Source organism: Aythya marila (assembly GCF_965140915.1).
Source record: "Aythya marila genome assembly, chromosome: 1".
Classification (NCBI taxonomy): Eukaryota; Metazoa; Chordata; class Aves; order Anseriformes; family Anatidae; genus Aythya; species Aythya marila.
In genome coordinates, this window is record NC_139042.1 from 171,281,851 (window position 1) to 171,302,233 (window position 20,383).

At 39.3% G+C, this 20,383-nt stretch overlaps 1 protein-coding gene across 2 annotated transcripts in view; it reads right to left on the reverse strand.

The window, feature by feature from the left end:
* LEMD3 (LEM domain containing 3) overlaps nt 1-20,383 on the reverse strand; it is a 47,193-nt gene that overhangs the window by 16,791 nt on the left and 10,019 nt on the right. For both annotated transcript variants that reach the window (XR_014317057.1, XM_082755159.1), the window contains exons 2-4: nt 9,961-9,998; nt 7,861-7,927; nt 1,048-1,115 (exon numbers count right to left, since the gene is read on the reverse strand). Coding sequence is in view for 1 of the 2 variants with exons in the window: in XM_082755159.1 (XP_082611285.1) it covers nt 1,048-1,115; nt 7,861-7,927; nt 9,961-9,998 (173 nt within the window). In the remaining variant the exon portion in view is untranslated. The remainder of the gene's footprint in view (nt 1-1,047; nt 1,116-7,860; nt 7,928-9,960; nt 9,999-20,383) is intronic.

Genomic DNA, 20,383 nt, shown 5'->3' on the forward strand with positions numbered 1-20,383 from the left:
TTTTTTTTTCCAGCTTTGATAACTGGCATTCTTTTAACCAACGGTCTTGTCTATTATGTTACCTGGCATCAACCTATTTTTTTCCATGTATTCTCACAATGCACTGTTTTTAACAGATACAGAACATCATTGCCAATCCAGAATTATAATCTGAGATAAAACAGTTTTTAACAGCTTCTTCAGCAAGCTCTTAACATCGCCTCCTTTTTGTTTACTATGTAAATGTTTGCCAAAATGCAGTATTTTTGTACATTTGTATATTAGAAGTCACATGGGCTTAACTTCCTCCACCCAAAAAAAGCCATACAAGATCTTATACCATTTTAAAATGTGAAAGTAGCTTCCTACTGAAGGGAAGACCGATGTGGGCTAAAATAAACACTACAGCTGCTAAGAAAAGACAAGAAATCATTTTTTATTTAGGGAGGGAGGCAGGGCAAATGACAGGGCAGAGAGAGATCCTAATATTGCAAGCCTACCAAGTTACCATAAAGGTAACACAGCTGCTGCCTGTCAGGCTCACTGCAGAGCCATGCTTCAGCCTCTTAGCCTCTTCTCCCAAAGAAGGGAAGACAGTATCTTTTCCAAGATAAGAGCTAAAACTAAGAGACTAAGAGCTGAAAAATGTCTCAAACATTGCATACTGATTTCTGGAAAAGCTTCTAGAGATTTGAGTTTCATACTTTTTTTTATGTTGGTCAGCAGCTCCATCAAATGACATTATACCCTGGTGTTTTAATTAAAGGGGAAAAAAACCTTCATGACACTGAAGCACTGCTATCTACACTTGCATTGCAATTAACCCCACTTTTCTTTTCCCTTCCTTTTTCTACAAAATCTCCATATCTCATGAAATAAAAATGGTAAGTAGCATGTATTGAAGAAGTCAATTATAAACATCTCTGAATAATACTTGACTTAGTTTTATTAGTATAGAATGTCAGTTACTACATTAAATTGAAACGACACTAATACCAAACCAGACAGTAAAATTTTAAGTTATACAACTTTTAGATATAACCAATGAAAAATACTGCAATTGCTTACTTTTAAATATGCAGCTGCCTCCTGGACGGTAAGGTTCCTTTGAATAGAGCTTCCACATTCATGTTCCCCTGGTAAAAATAAAATTGTTTATTTTGATCACCTTATTTCTGCACTATATAGAATAAAATCACCTAACAGAAGCTAAAGGTTAACATAATCTACACAAGCAGCTATAGCCAAATAATTCTTTAAAAATATATGGAAAAAAATCAGAAGTGCACCCTGCCAATGAAAAAAAGATTGTCACAGCTAACAATAAATACAAATAACATCAATAGAAATTCATGTGATCAGAAAATATACTTCAATATTTACACTGAAATTAGAACAAAAGATCGTATGAAGAGCAATCAAAAGTATTAAAGAGTTGCTGCCATATCCTGCCTCAACTTCTTCCAAACAATTTCTATTTACTTTGAAACATGTATTAGCTATTAAACAGACCAACTTATAGTTCTAGCATATCCACAGCAGTATTTCCAGCACTATGAATTTACCACATTTCAGTTTGCTCCAAGTCACCACAGTAATTCATCACCTTCCTGAACATACACAACATACCAATATGCCCTCAAACTGCTGGTTTTACCATCTCCCTAAGTATTTCAGAAAGTTTGCAGAGGCAGTCAAGAAATAAGGTACAGTCAATCTTCATAGCCACATGCCATCTTCTTCCTGATTTACTTCTACTTAACTGAATGCATCCAATTTACGCCAAAAAAAATAAAAATAATCTGGTATCAGTCATACAGAAAAGGCGAAGTCTAACTCCAGTTTTATCTAACACTTGGCTGGTAGCTCTGAAGAACTGTTAGAGAATGGCAAATCCTTTTTTTCCTTGATCTCTGAAAAATAATCTTAGTACCCATCCCTGCAATTTTACTGTGCCAAAACATTAAAAATGAAAACTAGCCTGTCACTGAGTCAGGGTTAGGCCTACCTTACCTTCCTCAATCCATGCCAAATGATCATTCCCAGCGCTATAGCAATGCTAGGAAAGTTTGTATTTTGTATATGCATGAGTACCTTGAACTTTTGCTTACACTCTCAAAAAAGTATTTAAAGTTGAAACTATTCCAGACAGGATTACCCTTTAAATGGAGCAACTGCAGATATTTACTACCAACACATCCAAGGCAACCTGACAAAATCAGCAAACACTAGCAAGTTATGGGAAAGCATCTTCACGTCTCATTCACAGTAGAGTTCCACAAAAATACATGTTTTTATGAAGCAAAAGTCTTTCACAGACTGCTAAAGTAATGTTCTGTTTAATACACTTCAACAGGCAACTGAATTTTGCTTTGCAAGCGCATCACCATAGTAGAGATGGGCTTCTACTGCTGGGTTACAGTTTTTAGGAGCGCTCATATTTCTCCGGCCTAGAACTAAGCCTCCCTGCTTGCGTGCATGTGTGCATTTTCAATCAAATACTGAGCAGAAGAGACACTATTTTGAAAGTTGTTTCACTCGATAATTAGCACAGAACATCTGAGACTTAGTCAAAGCTCCTCAGGTCTACTGTGACAGGAAAACTGCAGAGGTCACTGGTGAATACTGACAGCACCTTTGAAAAAACACTAAATTTAGAAGTCAGCACAGGAATTGGAGTTACAGGTTATTCTCTTAAGGAATTTAGGTAGACATTCACAGAATTACTTGGTTTTGTGCTGCATTAACACTACAACCTGTACATTTACATGTGCTGTCATTTCATGTTTCGAGATCAGCACATTTGGGAGAACCATATCATATTCCTACAATCTCTGGTATAAGCATAGTTTTAGATCTAGAACAGATGGAATGAATGCAACAAAACCAAAACAGATCTCTGTAGAAGCCTTACATATGATCACACCCAGGTATTAGGTTGTATGACATTGACATGTCTGATAAGTACTTGTTCTTTTACACTTTTTTGTTTGGTAAGGCCTGAAGTCTTGAAGCACATCAGTCGTATTTTGATTTAACATAACAGCTTGGGGGAGCAGGAGGAAGAAAATTCTGCTAAGGAGTTTGGGGTTTTCAGGGGTTGCTTAGTAAGAATCTAGATAACTAGGAAAGCTCAAGTATGAATCAAAACAAAAAACAACAAGAAGGATGACATTAATACACAAAGAAAAAAAAGCAATCAGAAGGCAAGACTGTGAAAAAGGCATTTTTAAAACAAGCTGCAGGGTTCATCTTAAGATTTTCACTCTTCTGAGAACACAGCACTACACCTTACAAGTGGACAAAAGCTCCCTTAGATGCAGACTAGACTACTTTAATAGTTTTAAATTCTAATCTTCTTTGCCTCCTTCCAGGAATTACATTTATGCAGCATGCAGCCAACACACTGACTTCACAGCTTCTCGTCTCATTTTTAAGAAGCCAGCAGACAGTTTCTTCACAGTACTGCTTTTGAATATTTTTTTTTCCTGACTATACTCCCTCTGAGCAAATTTACCCCTTAGAAAACGGTTTTGCTGCTCAAGATCTGACAAAGCTTAAGGCCCATCAGTTCCAATTACTCACATACAATCACAGGGGAAAAAAATAAAAATGTCACTTTCATCTCACTCCTGATACCAGAAAGCAACTCAGAGTCATGTAGATTGAGTCCTGTACAAAAAGCTGCTGGAGATGCAGTTCTCATTCTAACTTACCTATTGCTGGGAACCATTTAAAGCTTTCTTCTGAGAAACTCATGACTTTGAAAGCCTGCAGAAAGTTAGGCAGGTCACAAGTCAGACAACCTTTACTGCAAACAGCTGGATATTCCTCTATGCCATTTCTGTCGCTCCTTTAGCTAGTAGTTCTGTAAGTGAAGGCTTATTTTGAATTACTTTGGTGCAATCATTAACCACTTGGCTTGGAAACCCACTTTCCATGGCCTGAGCCAAAAATGTCAAAAATGAGCCATTTGAGGCCCTATATCCAGGAATAAAATTGAAGCAGGGCAAAAATCTTCACACAGGTCTCCTGCAAGACATATTTGAGCACTTTTCTAAAAGAGCTCCTCTGTTGCCATTCTGCTAAAATGCTTACTGCAAACTTAGGGAGCACGGACCTTCCTGCTCAGCCTTTTCTTGGACATGCCACTTCAGTTTCAAGTGCCATCAGAGAACGGTTCCAGCTGCATTTGTACGGAGGTGATGCAGGTAGCACACATCCCAGCAGTGATCACAGAATTACCTTTTAGCTTATGTTAATGCACTTGTGCAAGCCGTTTAAGAAGCTAGGTTCTTCTCCCAGAAATATTAACAAGAAGCAAGTAAGACTTTAAGGAACCCATGGATTTAACACAGATCTCTAGCAGGTATCTTGCTGCAACGCAGTCAACCAGTACAAAAGCAAACAGCTTCGAAAACAGTCGTGTAGCAGATCTCCTGCTTAGAGGTTAAGCAGCAGGCTGCTAAAGTGGGTAGCCAAAAAAACTAAGAAGAATAAACGTTGTGAGAGCAAATACGAACACCTGATCTCCCAAAGGCAAGTTCAACAGTCTGACGCTGAGGAGAATCAGAACTCACTAAATGGTCTTGAAATCACTCAATAAGCAGCAAAATACCAATAACCTGAAGAACTAAAGATTAAGGAGAGTGACAGAACAAAGCCTGAGACAGCAATCAGGTACAGTAGCTAACACTTGAAATTTGTGTTAAGAAACAGCTGGTGTTTTTTCAAGATTTCCTTCCAGCCACAGCTTTATCAGTAAGCCTTATTACCTACTGAAGTCTAGTTCACCCCGCATCTCAAGGACCTGTGCTGTCCTTTAGCACAGAAGAAAGCCATCTGAATCTGCCAAAGCACTCTGTGCAGAACGCCAAACAGAAGCGGCATCTTACTACGTAAAAATTCTTTATGTACAAAAAAATAGGGTCATATCTGTAGGTAGCTGCTGCTTGTGGGCATGGGGATTAGCATTGTTCATTTTGTGAGCCTGTCTGAGAGTGGATGTTATTTATTGAAGTCTCTCCATAAAAGACAAAAACATCCAGTAATTAATACATGTCTAAAGGAAGTCTGATTTAAATAAAGCATGGATTTTGTTTTAGGACAAAGTGTTAGGTACAGAACTATACAGTACCAACAAAAAGTTGCTTTTAAGAGAACCGTTGGACGAGAACATAAACCTCAACCCAAAACTGAGTGAGTAGATTCTGCTTCTCCCTGCAGTTTCTTTTGAGGTAGGCATTACTCACCATAGGCTTGGCAGACTAATAATTCTGAAAACAACGATGCATTAAGGGCAATCTATTTTTACACAGGATAATTAAATCGTTTTACATAATATCAGAGCACCACAGTACAAAAATGGCAGCTACAGTTGGAACATAGTATATGAAGTTACATAAAAAATAATTGTTACCCTGACTTTTTCTTCCTTCAAACAACTTTTGTGTTTCATCTTCTATATGAAAAGCCCCATCATTTGATCTTCAACTGAAGATGACAAAGCAAGAAACTAGCTCAATAAAAATGTAAGAAGCCTAATTAAACAAACAGGGCTACAAACCAAATTCTGAACTGGCCTTCCTCAAGGCAATCCAGGACATTGAATAAAGCCTAACAGAAGACACTAGTGCAAGTTTCCATCCCTCTTTTTTAATACTAATAGTTAAAACATGAACAAGTGACTCATAGCCAAGTACAAAATGAGGGAAACTTTTCCAAATATGTGACAGGGAGACTGAAGAGAAGCACTTTAGTAAAACTGCATTCCCCTACTCCTCTATTCTGAAGTGCTGCACTATGTACAAGATCAACACTCTTAAACCCTGCATCTTTCTGGCAGCCTTCTGTGTTTTATGACTTTTAAGCAGCTTCCACCCATTGTGCCAGGTCTACATCAATGCAGGACTGAAAGATGGATGGCAGGCTCCTTTCTCTGATACCTTAATGAGACCTGGCACGGAGGATAATTTACTGATACTCAGACAGAAGTTAAGTCATTTTTCAGACTGTGTGAAAGCTACTCTGCTGAGCAACCAGGTAATCTTACAATGTGGTTTCAATCTGGGGGATCATCCTGTCACAAGGCATGATTATATTTTTTGAAGCTAAGTGTTAAAGATTCTTCTGGCCAGGAATAGACTAGACTAACAGGGACTAACACATCTTTTGTGTTAGAGGAAGAAAGTAGTCTGTCATCCTGAAGCATATAAACTTTTTTTGTAAGACAGACAGGTGTGTTTATGTATATATTTAAATATATACTTATTTAAATAGATGCACAGCCCCATAGATATATTCCAGCTAATGAAGAAAATTCACTGTCCTTCACAGACGCAAGAAATGAGTGCCAAACCTTTTTATCCAGGCAAATACATCATTTACTGTACAGCCACTGGAGGGCCAGATAACACTGAGGAAACTGAAAGCTGTTATATTCTCTCTCCAAGAGGGAAAAGAAGCAGCATAACTCAGTACTTCCGCTTCACACAACTCGGTGCTTTACAGCACACAGCTGTGGGTCTCAGGCGATGTTCCTGCACACCACAGATTAGCAGCACAGATTAGCTAAGAAAAAATATTTTGGCCCCAATGACTTGTAGCACAGAATTAACTACCACCATCCATTAAGTATGAAATGGTTTGAAACAAAAAGATACCAAGACATAAGTGAACAGCGAAAGATCAGCACTGCAAGGCGCACACAGTCAGAAAGCAACAAATTTAAAACTAAAGAAAAACATTTTGCACACATCCAGGAATAACATTCTAACACTACTTTGGGTTAAAGCAAAATGTAAACAAGGAGAAATTTGTGGAGTTTATCTAATCATCTATTTTATTCACCACAGATATTGTAAATACTCTGGAAACATACTTCTGCAGGAAGATTACTCATGCAATTTAAAAGTATTACAGAGCTGCTCAAAGTTACAGATTTACTATAAAGTCCTGGGCATATCAAATCATCAGCTTTGTATCTGGGACAGCTGTTTCCACACTTTCACCCTTTGAGAAGTCTCCGTAGCACCTGACAATAGTGGATACGTGGAAAAGGCTTCTCAATGACACTTGCTGTTGCAAAACAAATAGGTGGCACAAAGAACAGTAAGACTTAAAACCACACTGAATCACTGCCTCTTAAACACTATACGGATTAAATAAGCAGGGATGAGAAATAAATGGCCTAATAAGCATGAAACAGACCCTGCTGTAACCCCATATTCACCAGATGTCAAAGCTATAAATCCAGTCTTAACTTCACCATTTCTCTACTGTGCTGTGTAAATTTCTGTGCAATTTAAAGCCATGTTAATTATGACACTAGGCAAAAGCACAATAGCTTGGAATAGTCAGTAATTAATATTAAGCCTAAACACCATCTCTAACACATTACTATACAGAGAACTTTGCATTAGTATATAATTAGTTTGGTTAAGTTGCACTAATCTGTCTAACAAGGCAACCTTGTTTAACCACTACTGTTCATTGTATTCATCTTTTTTATTGTTGTAAAATATTATTTCAAGCATTTTTCCACTAGAATGAAATAGCTACCTTTAAAAGACATACATATTCCTCGTGACATACAGCAAATTTAAATCTTTACTAACATCAGTTTAATAAAGCATTAAGGTAAATCAAAAACCTCGAGATCAAAACACGCAGCCTATACCATTAACCCAAAAATGCTGCAATGAAAGATGCTACAGTGATGAAAAAGGGCACTGTAAGTGAAATAAGATTTCTGGTTTCCTCAAATGGAACTCTTAAAAGTTATCAGGGCCTCAGAATATATCAATTGTTACAAATCACTATCTGAGCATGGACTTCTTTGTATCTGTTACAATAACACTTAGTCACAATAATTTTTGTTACCTGCTACTTGTGCCAACTTATCATGAAGTGCATATAAGCTGTTCATCATGAGACTTATTTCATCTGCCTAGAATTAGAAAAACACATTAACATTAAAATAAGCATTACTAAAGATGCATTTTCTTCTAGTTCAGACTTTATAAACCATCAGATTTTTTTTTGTAAAAATATATATACACACACAAGTGGAAGGCTATAATGTTTTACACATCAACAATGATGTAAAAAATAGACTCTGAATCAAAATATTTATTTACAATACAAGTATTTCAGATCATGACAAGTTGAACTGGACTGCAGCCTGGACTCCGTTGGATCTCCAAGTTGAAACTGACAGCTCAGAAGGTTATTTACTATTTTTGTTTTTTTGAAAGCTACTATGTAAAAATAAAAATAAGTAGCTTTTCTGAAAGCTACTATGTATATTTTTAAGTTTTACTCTTAAAAACATGAAGTGACACTTCATGCAAGCCACACTGGTGTGTGTTATGGCCATATTCCCCACGTGAGATTCATAGAAACGTTAGATTTTTTGCCATCTACAAAAAGTGGTCTACACACTCTTGTTAATGCTTCCTGCATATACTGCTAGTATAAAAAGGCCTGTTTCCCAGAACAAGGATGAAAATGAGATGTCCCAACTGTTACTTACAAGAGTTAAACTCCTTTACCAAGACATTGAGCAGTTTCATTGAAATACAGGCAGAAACCTTTTGCATTAGAATAAATTATTCAAAACACGAAGGTAAGAAGCACTTATATGCACTAAGTAATAAATTTCTAAAAGGCTGCAGATTTTTATTTGTTTTTAAGTTCTTCCTGGGGCAGACTCAAATGGATGAGATATGAATAAAGACTTTACTTTGTTCAAAGATATGCTGAAATTTTTACATCTGATTTTCCAGTTTTGACAGTTTTTATATCTGATTTTACTCACATTGAAAAAAATACATATTTTTAGTGTAACTCCCTGTTGCACTAGTGCTACATGACAACATTTTAAAATGTGAATGGTCCCATTATTTTCCGCAAGAAAACTGCTACCAAAAGGAAGAAAGCTTCATTTCTTTGATCAGACATTTGACACATCATTTCCCATAGCCAATACCAAAAATTGCCAGCATTGCCTCCCATATTCTGGTCCTACAAATTCATCACTAAGATTAAATTGGTATTACAGTGGTACTCCCCAGGAAGTTAACCAACCTTGTTAACCCATCCCCTGCCTGGTCAGGCATGGCAGAAGAGGGAAGTCAGTCCCCTACCACATGCGTACCCAAAGAGCAGCGCTCTAAGGTCAGTTTGTTTGCCTGGGGGTACCACATAATTTACCCCTCAAAATTTCATTTGTTCAGAAAGATTCTTTCTTCTAAGAAAGATTTCAGTGAAATCTGAAAATATGCAACAATTTACTTTCGGAGAGCTCAACCTTAGACAAAAAAAAAAACCATACAATTATCTCATGGTGTTTGCATGGACATGCTTAGGAGAAGACCACTGTTTACAGCCCAGGCAGAAAGGCCAGAAGAGAGAAGCACCAAAATCCATGCTTCAGAACTCAATAACCCAGATACCTTCAGTGGTGACATCTCAAAACAGGCTATTCTCATATTCCAGTTCAAAGAGTAAATATAGGAACAAATAATAGAACTGACTCCAAGTGAAAAAGACAAATTTTCTAATCCATTTTCTGTAGATGACCTAGCTCTCACTCTTCCATGGCACTAAATAAGATCCTGGAGTTTCAAGACAATTATCTCTTACCAGCTTGTGTTTCCGTGGCTGAAAAGCCAAATAGAAATATTAAGGGAAAATTGATTAAATTTAGCCTCAAAAATCTTACTACAACGCATTTTTTCCTCATAGCTCTACAAGAAAAGTTATGTGACATTTTGTCAGTATATAAAGCAATCAACCAAATATTATAATACTGGTTATGTTGCCCAAAATGAAAAAGCAAAAAATTAAAACATTAAAGTAGCAAGAAACACCTTATACAAAACATTCTGGAACCCGCACCCTTCTGAACAGATCTAGTATGTTTTTATACAATCACTCAAGACTAATATCTCAATTTTTTATTTTTTATTTTTTACTTACTTCTATATCTCGTAGTTCATCACTGAAGGGATTCTTGACTATCAAAACAAAGAGAAAAAATTAATTCATTCTATAGTCTGAAAACAGTAAAAAAAAAAAAAAATACAATCATTGTAAGTTTATAACAATTCTTTAGATAAAAACAAACAAGTCCATAACATGAAAAATGACAATTAGACAGCTATTAACATTTGACTTAAACTCTGCATTTTATATCACATTGTGGTAGCATTTAAGTTAAACCAGAACCTCATTTATCTACGTATTTCACAGCTATTGGCATGCAAACATAAAAAATGTGTTTGCCGTTTGCTAAATTCTTGCTTTAATGTCTCAGCTGTATTGAAATAATAATCTGAGGAGTTTACATTCTTAAGGTGTCTAGTTCAAAAAGAGTATAACTGCTTTTTTTTTTTTTTAACAATAATAACCTACATAACACAAAGCTGTACAACTCAGCAGCATTTTCTGTTTTGATGGGAGTAGGAGATTATGCACAGAGCATCAGTGAAGAGTGCAACGTGCCTAAATGATCATTCCATCCTAAATACGAGTTTCCACAGCTCCTGAAAACAGAAGCTGGTTTATTACATTCCTCTTAGCTACAAGAATAAAATTTTCAAGCTAGAGAAGCTGAAGCTAGTCAAGTTATTTGTCCTACACTTATACTTGAGAATGATCTCCTAGTGGCTGAAAAATTACCAGGGTAGGAAGCAATCCCCATTAAAACACATCACCTCGCCTTGCTGAGCTGCAAAATCTGCCACCCCCAGTCTGAGTCGACACAGAAGTGAGCAGCTCTGCGTCCTGTTCAAACAGGAAACAAAGTTCCTACTGACCTCGGTTCACCAAGCTCAAACACAAAAGAGAAAAAGGAAATGTCCTGGGAAACCTGACACAGACTTGAGGGTCTAGGCTGCAAGTGCCATCAGGCTGATGGTGAAAGCACACCAAAACCATGTAGCTTTTGAAGGGACGCACTGCTCCATGCTGATTTGCAGCCATGAATATTTGATTTGGATAGCAGATCAATAAACACGATCCAAGCAGAGGATGCTCAAGCACTTGTGTAAAGCCAAGCCCTACACAACTTCATTCTATACGTGCAAATTCTCAGCCATTGCCTACCAGGCTATCGAGCTACCGACTTCACAAAGCTCCTACGAACTTCATTCATTAACTCAGCAGAACATTTCCAGCACACTGAACTTTTAATCTGAATAGCCTAAAACGGGATTAGAGAAACCCAGCCAAGGCTGTAGCTGACTGCCAGCCTCCCAGTCTGATCATTACTTACCCAGACAGGAGAGCTGTGGACTTTTCCCAAAGTCAGCCTCACTGAGCAGACCTGAAATCTTGACTGTATGGTTTTACATGGGGAGAGGCCACAGAAGCCCAAACAATGTGCAGATTTCCATGTATCTGACAAAGGTATTTCAGCAGTGTTTGTTTCAGGAACAAACACAGCATATGCCCAGCTGTAAATATGCAAATTGGAAACTACCTGCTGCAGTTCCACGTACCCCAGTACAGGACAGCACGTAAGTGAAGCAACGGTTATGTAAGATCACAACTTCCCCACTCTCAGTGTAAAGTCTGTCCTGTGAGCAGCTTCATATTTAAATAAATTAAAGCATTGACTTTATGAAGCAATCCAGATGAGGTATGTCAATGCTTGATCGCCATTTGTGTTTGTTAAAGAGAGGCAAAAAAATCACTTTCCGCCAAAATGATCTGACAAAATTGAGTTAGTCCCTGTAATTGATTATTATAACTCATATAGTAGGATTTCCGAAGTTTGTGATTTTATAGGCAATTAACCAGTGAGATAGATACATGTCACGTAAGATGTTAACATTAGGTTGGATGCCCAGTGCCTTAAGAGGTAAGTATGCAAAATGCAACCGTAGCAATTTATCACCTGCACATGCAATTAACAACTGATAATGAACCCAGAACCTTGATTAACTTCAGTCAATAAGGTAATTCCTCAACTACTTCAATAACTCCTCTGGTTCTGAATTCCCCACCACCACCACATCTTTTTCTATTATTTAAAATTTCATACAATGGCTTAGGTTGGAAGGGACCTTAAAAACCACCCAGTACCCCCCTGCCATGGGCAGGGACACCTCCCACCAGACCACATTGCCCAAAACCCCATCCAGCCTGGCCTTGAGCACCTCCAGGGATGGGGCACCCACAGCTGCTCTGGGCACCCTCACAGTAAAGAATTTCCTCCTAACATCTATTTAAAATCCACCCTCTTTAAATTTAAAACCATTCCTCCTTGTCCTATCAATATCTGCCCGAGTAAAAAGTTGTTCTCCATCTTTTTTATAAGCTCCCTTTCAGTACTGAAAGGCTGCAATGAGGTCTCTCTCCCTGGAGCCTTCTCTTCTCCGGGCTGAACATCCATCCCCAGCCCTCTCCTCACAAGAGGTGCTCCAACCCTCTGAGTATTTTGTCCAGGATTTAAAATTTTCATCACCTCCTCCAACACGTCTCAGTTATTTCATATGACATCTATCTACGTATTATTGGTTCTATTGGTTCAGAAAGTTTTTTCAGAATTCTTAAAATACACAAGTTTACTTCCAACACTAACAAGTTCTTATTCTACCAAAGTAAGTATTTAATAGATAATTACTAATGGAAAAGTTTGTGTGGCAATACACTTTTGAGGCTTCTCCTCAAAAAGGGTTCAAGACCTCGACTATACAGCAACAACTTCACAGTGGCTTATCTATCAAGTGCAAATGTTTACGAGCTTCAAAGAACAAATTGTCACCTATTTATATGACAAAACTAAAAGCTATGGAGATCATTCTCCAAATGATCTCCAGGCTGTTGTTCTGGGGATCTTCTCCCAGGTTAGCCAACCAAGATCTGCTGCCCTCAGGAAGAAAGGATGCGACCAACAGTTCCTGAACACAGCATCTCAGACACCCAGAGAGAAGCCAAACTGAGAAGCATGTTAATTTTTCTTTGCTACACAGGAATACAAGTTGCAGGATGAAAAAGCTTGAGTATCTTCCTGGAAGGAAAAATGACAAAAACCTGAAAAGGGAACAGTATCTACTCCCCAAAAATACTGTAACAGCTGAACATCCTGAAGGGGAGTTGGATTCCTTGGGAGAAGAGCATTATTCCTAGCAAGGCAATAGCCTGCCTGATAACAGGATCATTGTGCCTGACTCAGGACGAAACAAAAAGTAAAAACATTAAGGGATTATCATCTTCAAATTAAACTTGCTATCTGAACAGGAAGAGAAATGCTATTTAAACTCCATTTTTAAGAAGTGGCCTGATTTAAATGCTAGTTAATCAAGAACAAGACAACAACATCACCGAAAAGCCTGTGAAAGAAATAAAAACAGCACACAAATATTATTCTGGTTAACTAAAAAGACTACCAATGACCCTAAAAATATCTAATTTACAGGTACCACTCTGGGGACAACCTGTAAATGATGACTTACAGACTGAACTCTCTGGGGGTGGCAAAACTGCTCAGCCTCCAGTAACAAGAAGTCACCACCACAACACGAAGGGTCACAGCAAAGCCCCACAGCACTCCAGCCAAAGCTGTCAACACAAATGCTCAGACTGAGCCATCTCACAGAGATACTGGATTTTAGGAAAACAAAGAGTCAGCATCAACATACAAGGTTAGTTTCTGCATACCCATGAAAATTATCTTAAAAGCAACAATAAAACCACTCACCACCCCCGTTTTCCTGCCTAATACATCAGTGACAATTGCTGACAGACGCGGTGTTTACAGGGGTTCCTTTAGTTTTTCCAGTAGGACAAACAGCTCAAAGCAGCATTCCTCCTCTTTTCTAAAGCAAGATTTATTTTCCAGACACTAAACTTAGATGCCAAGAAGCAGCCAGTCCTTCCACTACAGGCAGCTCTTGGAGGCTGTGGTACCTCACCCTGAGCAGCGTTACCATCTTGCAGCCACAGCACTCACCACGCTTCAGTGGGTAACATCAAAACTGACATAGGAAGGAAAGCAACATGGGAACAAACCAAAGATTCACGAGCAGTGTCAGGGTGTTGTGCTCATTGGAGAGCCACCTGCTCCTCAATGGACAGGGAAATCAAAAGAACACTGGCAAATATGAACGTCCAAGCATAAAACCATAGCATCTATGTTGATATGGCAAGAAAGCATTCTCCCAGCCACAAGAAGATCCACACTGCAAGATTCCTGAGGTGGACAGAAGCATGGCTTTCCTTCCCTAGATGGATTGATACCAGTGTTCCCAGCCCCTTGTTAGCCTAGTCCCACACTAACCCCAAACTTTTAGCTTCAGCAACACACAGTGACAGTGGTCCACAAGTTAAATGGGCACACATGGAGAGGAAAAAAATAAAAAATAAAAAAACATTTTCTTTGCTTCTTCTGAACTTACCACTTGCTAACATGAGAAATTCCTCCTCATGTTACGGGAAGCAGTGAGTAATCAGGCTGTGTTCACCTTCTCCATGCTACTCATCCCTTTACTTCATCGCCCAGCCCATCCCTCAGTTCTCACCCTTCCACACTGAAGGGTCCCAGTCCTCCTTGCTAAGGAAGCCATATGGTGCTTTTCATGGTGCTTTTCATCACGTTACTGTTCCCTGAACCTTTTTTGAGCTCTACTACATTTTTTCTGAGGTTGGGCACCCTTCAAAACACAGGAACACCATGGATTGATTACTAATGTTACACTGATGTTCTCCAATGTGTATTATTTAAATATACTTTGTTCTTAATTCCCTTCCTAAAAGCTAGAAATTCCTATTAAACTTGTTTCTTGCTCACTACTGCTCAAGCTAGCATTTTTAACAGACCCATTGTAGTCCCACCATCTACTTCTAAAAGAACAGATGATTCGATATAAGCCAAAAATTGTCTTTCCAAAGCAGCTTTAGCAAGCTATAGAGCTACAGGGGCAGAAACAAGAATGATCCCGATTAACCTGTAGGCAGTTTTCTCAGTGTGATGGCAGAGAGGTGCCAGACATCACCTCCAAAAGAAGTCAGGGAGCGCACACACTGTGACACGCACTTCCAAGCCAGCAGGCTCTGCAGAAGCAAGCACGTTCCTCCCTGCAAGCAGAAAGCTCCTTTTCTCCCCTCAGTCTACCAAGACACAAGCAGACTAATCTCAAAACACAAGCTGTATTTTTTCCAGATTTTGCCTTGGAGAAGGCTTGTGCTCAGTAAGTGGGTAACTCAAGGCTTTCCATTATCATTTTCCTCAGGATGAAAACAAAAAACGCAATTATCTGGATAATGCATTGTTAACAGAGGAAGTCACACCACTGGAAGCACAGCTACCCACAACAGACCCTTAGTGCTGCCTTTTCCTACATGACCTCAGGAACAAGTCTTCAGTAATTTTATATCCTGAGTACTCTCAACATCAACCAAGAGTCCTACCATTTTATTTGGGTAACTCCAGCCAAGTACTGATTCCACCTGGTGACACGTTGTGTAGGTGTCAGAGGCAGCCCTAAGATGTTGTCTCTTAAAGCTTCTAACCCCTAACATTCAGGGCGCAGGGAGCAAGAGTTAGTACAGCTCCTGAGATAGGCACACAGGATCTCTCTGCACTTTTTCTGTAATATGCTTAGGCTTTTAAGAGGAGTTTCTCCTAAGAGGATGCTTTTCCATGAGTATCTCCCATTGAAAGTAAACAGTCCCTTTGTGATTCTGGAGCTCCAGCTTTCAGACAGCTTAAAGAAAGTAATCCCGCATGTATTTTCCTCTCTGCAATACTCAAAACAAATGGGTAGCTTTGGATGACCTCCATCTCCAGGTTGTTCAACTTCAGATGAAAACCACAAGGAGACAAAATCTCTGTGCTTTTATATGTAGACACAAAGCCATGTGCCAGGCCGAGCAATTCCTTCATTACCGATCATCTTTGTGTGCTTTAGATTAAAAAAAAAAAAAAAAAAATGTACTCCTAAATTGGCAGAGCCTTCAGGAGGGGCCAACCTGTAAGACGAGTACAGTTTGACCACTCCTTGGCCATGCCATTTGGAGCAGCAGCACAACCTGCCCAAAGGGCTGGGGAACTTATAAGCAGCTGAATCTCTCCTTGACATCAAGTCAGTTTTTCAACTGTCTCAGCCAGGTTAGAAAGCTTTCATTAATATTTTTCCCCCAATATAATTGGAATTAATTCTGTTTGTGAACAGGTGAGATGGGTGAGAAGGGTTGATGATGTAACCAAATTATGATTTTTTTTTTTTGACAAAACCCTTATGTCAAAGAATGAAAGTTTTTCCTTTTTTTTTTTTTTTAAATAAACTTCCAGACATTTCCTATCAGCCCCAATAATAGTAAAGCTTTCAGTATTTTAGGTAAAAGAGATGGAAATACCAGAATTTTTCTTCCAAGTTCTTCACTGCTTCTTCACAACACCTCTATCTTGTGGCTGTATCACCCTGCCTAGAAGCAGTTGGATCTACTCTTGCCTATTTCAATACTGGTTTGCACAGACCTGAACACTGAGAGATGCTCTTAAGAGAGCCACATTAATTCAGTCCATACTTATGGTGACTAGTGTTTTGGAAGAGCTTCTCATTAGGTTGAGTTTCACTGAAATAAAAATACTAGTTTCAGTCCTCTACTTGCATTAATCACCAAAAACACTAGAAATAGTAAGTTTGTGTTTTAAAGATAAAACTAAATTATTTTGATCTGTGTAATGGCTGTAAAAAATAGAAACAGAAGAGTTGGCTGTCAGTTCTTAAAAAGTTCACTTTAAAAAAAAAAAAAAAAGCAAGAAGCCTTATGAATTAAATCCAAAACTGAAACAGTTGCCAAGACATCAGAGCTGACTTCAGAGAAAAGTTTTGTCTACCTTATTGCCACTTTCACTCCAGGAACAGCGCTAGCAGCTAGAACCTACTGTGCTGAAGTACCTATTTCAAGCAGAGCTGACATCTCACACCGACTCCTGCAAATATTAAGAAAGAGTCTGTCTTTCCTTCTTTCTGGTCTCCTGTTTCTTAAATATCACCATCAACCAAAGCAAGACTCAGGAAAAAACCCTGCAGAGCTGTAGTATAGATACTGCTCGTTTCAAAAAGGAGGAAAAATGTGTAAGCTGAGTGTACGAAGAAAGCATGGGAGTTGACTTTTTCTACTAGAAGACCCTGTAAAAATAACTGTAGACAAATGGTGAAGGTACAGGTAAACGAGCTTAAACAAGAATCAGTGCAGCCACGCCATGAAACAGACCAAACTTGAGAACATCACTATGAGCAAGAAAATAATACTGCACTTTACATCTCCAGTTGTATAGAAAGGTGAGAAACCCAGGCAGAAGAGTCTGGTTGTGCTTCACACCTCACACACAGCTGCAGGGGGATATGCATTAGAAGAACCAAGGGCCAGGCCCCAAACACTCACCCTACTGTTTCCAGTTCCCACACACCCCCAGGTGGTGGTCTTCACACCCAACACCATCTCCTCTGTGCCTACATTAATTCCAGGGGAGCACATGCAGTAAAACAGCACATTTGAGCAAGAGCACATTAAGCTGTTAGGTTATTTACAAAATTATTTTCCACCATCCCTGTTTGTGGAAGGTTAAAGCAACTGTCACGAAAGCATTCTCTTCCCCAGTTTTATTTCTACCAGTGTAAGAAATTGTTTTATGGCACCCAAACTTGCACTTACATTCTTTTACACCATGCTACAAAGCAGACTGTATTTCAATGAGGAAACAGCTGTCTGTGTTCTGTTAGAAAAAAGGCTCAGAAGTGCATTTGCCATGCATTATAAAAAAAATCGTTAATATTACATTCCTTGCACACACATACACAAATGGTCTCCATTATAGGCTGCTGCTTTATGTAGGAGGAAAAGCAGAAAAAACACCGAGGCTGCTTTTATTAGCAGTTGCCAAATATTGTAAGGAAAAACATCGCACTTCAGACACCCACCAGAACTTTACAATGGTTAGAATACCTTTGTTTGCAAGAGAATCACAACAGGCTCCTGTATTAGCTCTTCTCTCCTCTCTCCCTAATATTTTAGCTCTGTATACATCATAAGGCAAAGAAAAAGACTTAAAAGACTTTGATAAATGAACACTGAAACGTAAAAAACAAGATATTCAGAAGGGAAACACCACCTTGAAAACACTGCAGCCCAAGCAGCTAAAACATTCGAGTAGGAAGCTGTCTGATTTCTTCAAACTCCAAAGTTCAAGATGGAGAGCAAACTCGTAATGCAAGTGTTATTAAAACACAGAAGGTCTACGAACTATCAGGAAGCTGCAATTAAATATACTGCCATTCCCCCGAGGGGCTTGGTCTGTATAGAAACACTCCTTGCAATCGTGCACAAGCAGGAAAGATTCCTGTCTTAAAGGGATTCCAATGTAAAAATACAGTCACTCTCCTTCCAGACAGACTTCAGGTGCAAAATATTAGTACTACACTATAGTACTATGGCCAGCTTGCAGCAAAGGCAACATTCAAATGGAGAGCACTGAGGCAAGAACTCTTAAAAGGCCCTCAGTTACCAGAGCAAAGCCATTAACCGATTCAAGATACAGCTCACATAAGGATTTTTTTGTATTCAAAACCTGCTTTCTACTGTACCTGTCCTTTTAACTGTTCAGACATTGGTCTGACCATCACTGCTTGCTGCACCAACAGTAGCAGAACTGCTACACAATGGTCTGTCCGTACAAAGCCTGGAAGTGTCCATAAACCTCTGAAAATAGGTGCCCTAGAGGATCCTAGGGAGGAAGACAGCTTGCTTGCTTTTGTGCAAGACACAGGTTTAGCTGCTAGCAGGTGCCGTGCCATGACGAAGGTGAGCTTTCAGAGCAAGCAACAGCCTGGTCTCCTAGAAGTAACCAGACTGGCTAAAAAGGCTACAGTGTTCCAAAGCTAGGTGTTTAAACTATACAACAAAGCTCACAAAAGCAAAAATTAACTCTCCTTCCTCAAAACAAGCCATTTCTCTCATGCTTTAAGGCAGCATAGCAGGCCATACAGCTGCTAGTATAATGCCACAGTTTGTGTAAGAAGCTCAGCGCGTTGCCCTCTCTTGAATGGCCAAGAACACAACACATTTATTCATTCCCTTACAAAAGGGACAGACAGACCCTATTTGGCCTTTACACCTCAAATCACCAGGACACCTTGTTTCCAGAGCTGCTATTTTTATGCAATTATTTTTTTCCAGTTTGGTCTTCCCACAAAGCAATGACTTTAGCACCACGCAACATAAAGAGCGCAATAAAACAAGCCTGGATTTAACATCCCATTGTCCTTCCTTACTTCATATGCCACGTACTAAATCTGCGCATTTTTGTTGTTACTTCATAAACAGCACTTTTATCTGAAGGTCAAGAGAAAAACAGCTTTTCAAGTTATACATAAAAAAAACCACATTGGGAGCTGCTTTGTGGGCAATTCCCTAGCACGCAACCACATTTGCTCTCAAGGTGAAGCTAAAAAAATGCCCACGGTGTTGATCAGACAGAGGTCACAATACAGCCAGGATCATCGAGTCAGGCTGTGCATATACTGAGCCCATCCTGAAGGGCTGAGCTCTCAGCAGTACTCAGCAGGCTGGTATTTCTGGTTTTCTGAGGAAAAAAAAACTAGGAGCAAAAAGGGCACTGTACAGACAATACAGCACTAGGGCTCTTTCCCATGTTCTTAATGCTCCATTTCCTTTTTTTTTTCCTAGGGTTTTATCAGGATTAACAAGTGGTTGATGTATTATACAAAATATGAAGCAGGCAAACACGAAATACCCTTTAGATACAACTCAGCTTCCCATTTCCCACAAGAGTTCAGGCACAGCTTTACCCAGAGCTGCTCCCAGATAAGCAGCAGCCCACAGCCTTTTAGAAATCAACAGAAAACCCCTAAATAAGATGCACCATTAGTTTCTTGTCCAGAAGGACGTCTGCATCTCTAACCTTTTTTTCTTAGCTAGGCAAACTTTCCCCAGAGTGGCATTGTCTTAAAAGCAAGCTTCCCCCTTCCAGCTTTGTCATTGAGACGCGCCGTGCCTCTCACCTCCAGAAGCTGCCTTTGATCACCCAGCAGGTCCAAGCTGATACAGAAACAGACCCGATAAACCTGACCTCACGCTCTCCTCCTCAATAGCACGCCGAGGAATTTCATTAATCATTCCCCCTTCTTTACGAAGTAACAGCAAACTCCTTCCAAGGCATCTGCAGGGGAAGCAGCACAAGCAGGACTGACAGGGCCCGGAGGAGGCCTCTCAAGGCTTTGTCACCCATGCACCGCCCTGTTTGTCACTCAAAAATTAACAATTCCCCTCCGTGGGCGTCTGGAGCGTGCTGTCTGAAGAAGAACAAACTTTTAGATGTAGGTCAAACCCCAGAGATGATCCCAAAGTTTCACAAAGTGTTCCACCACTT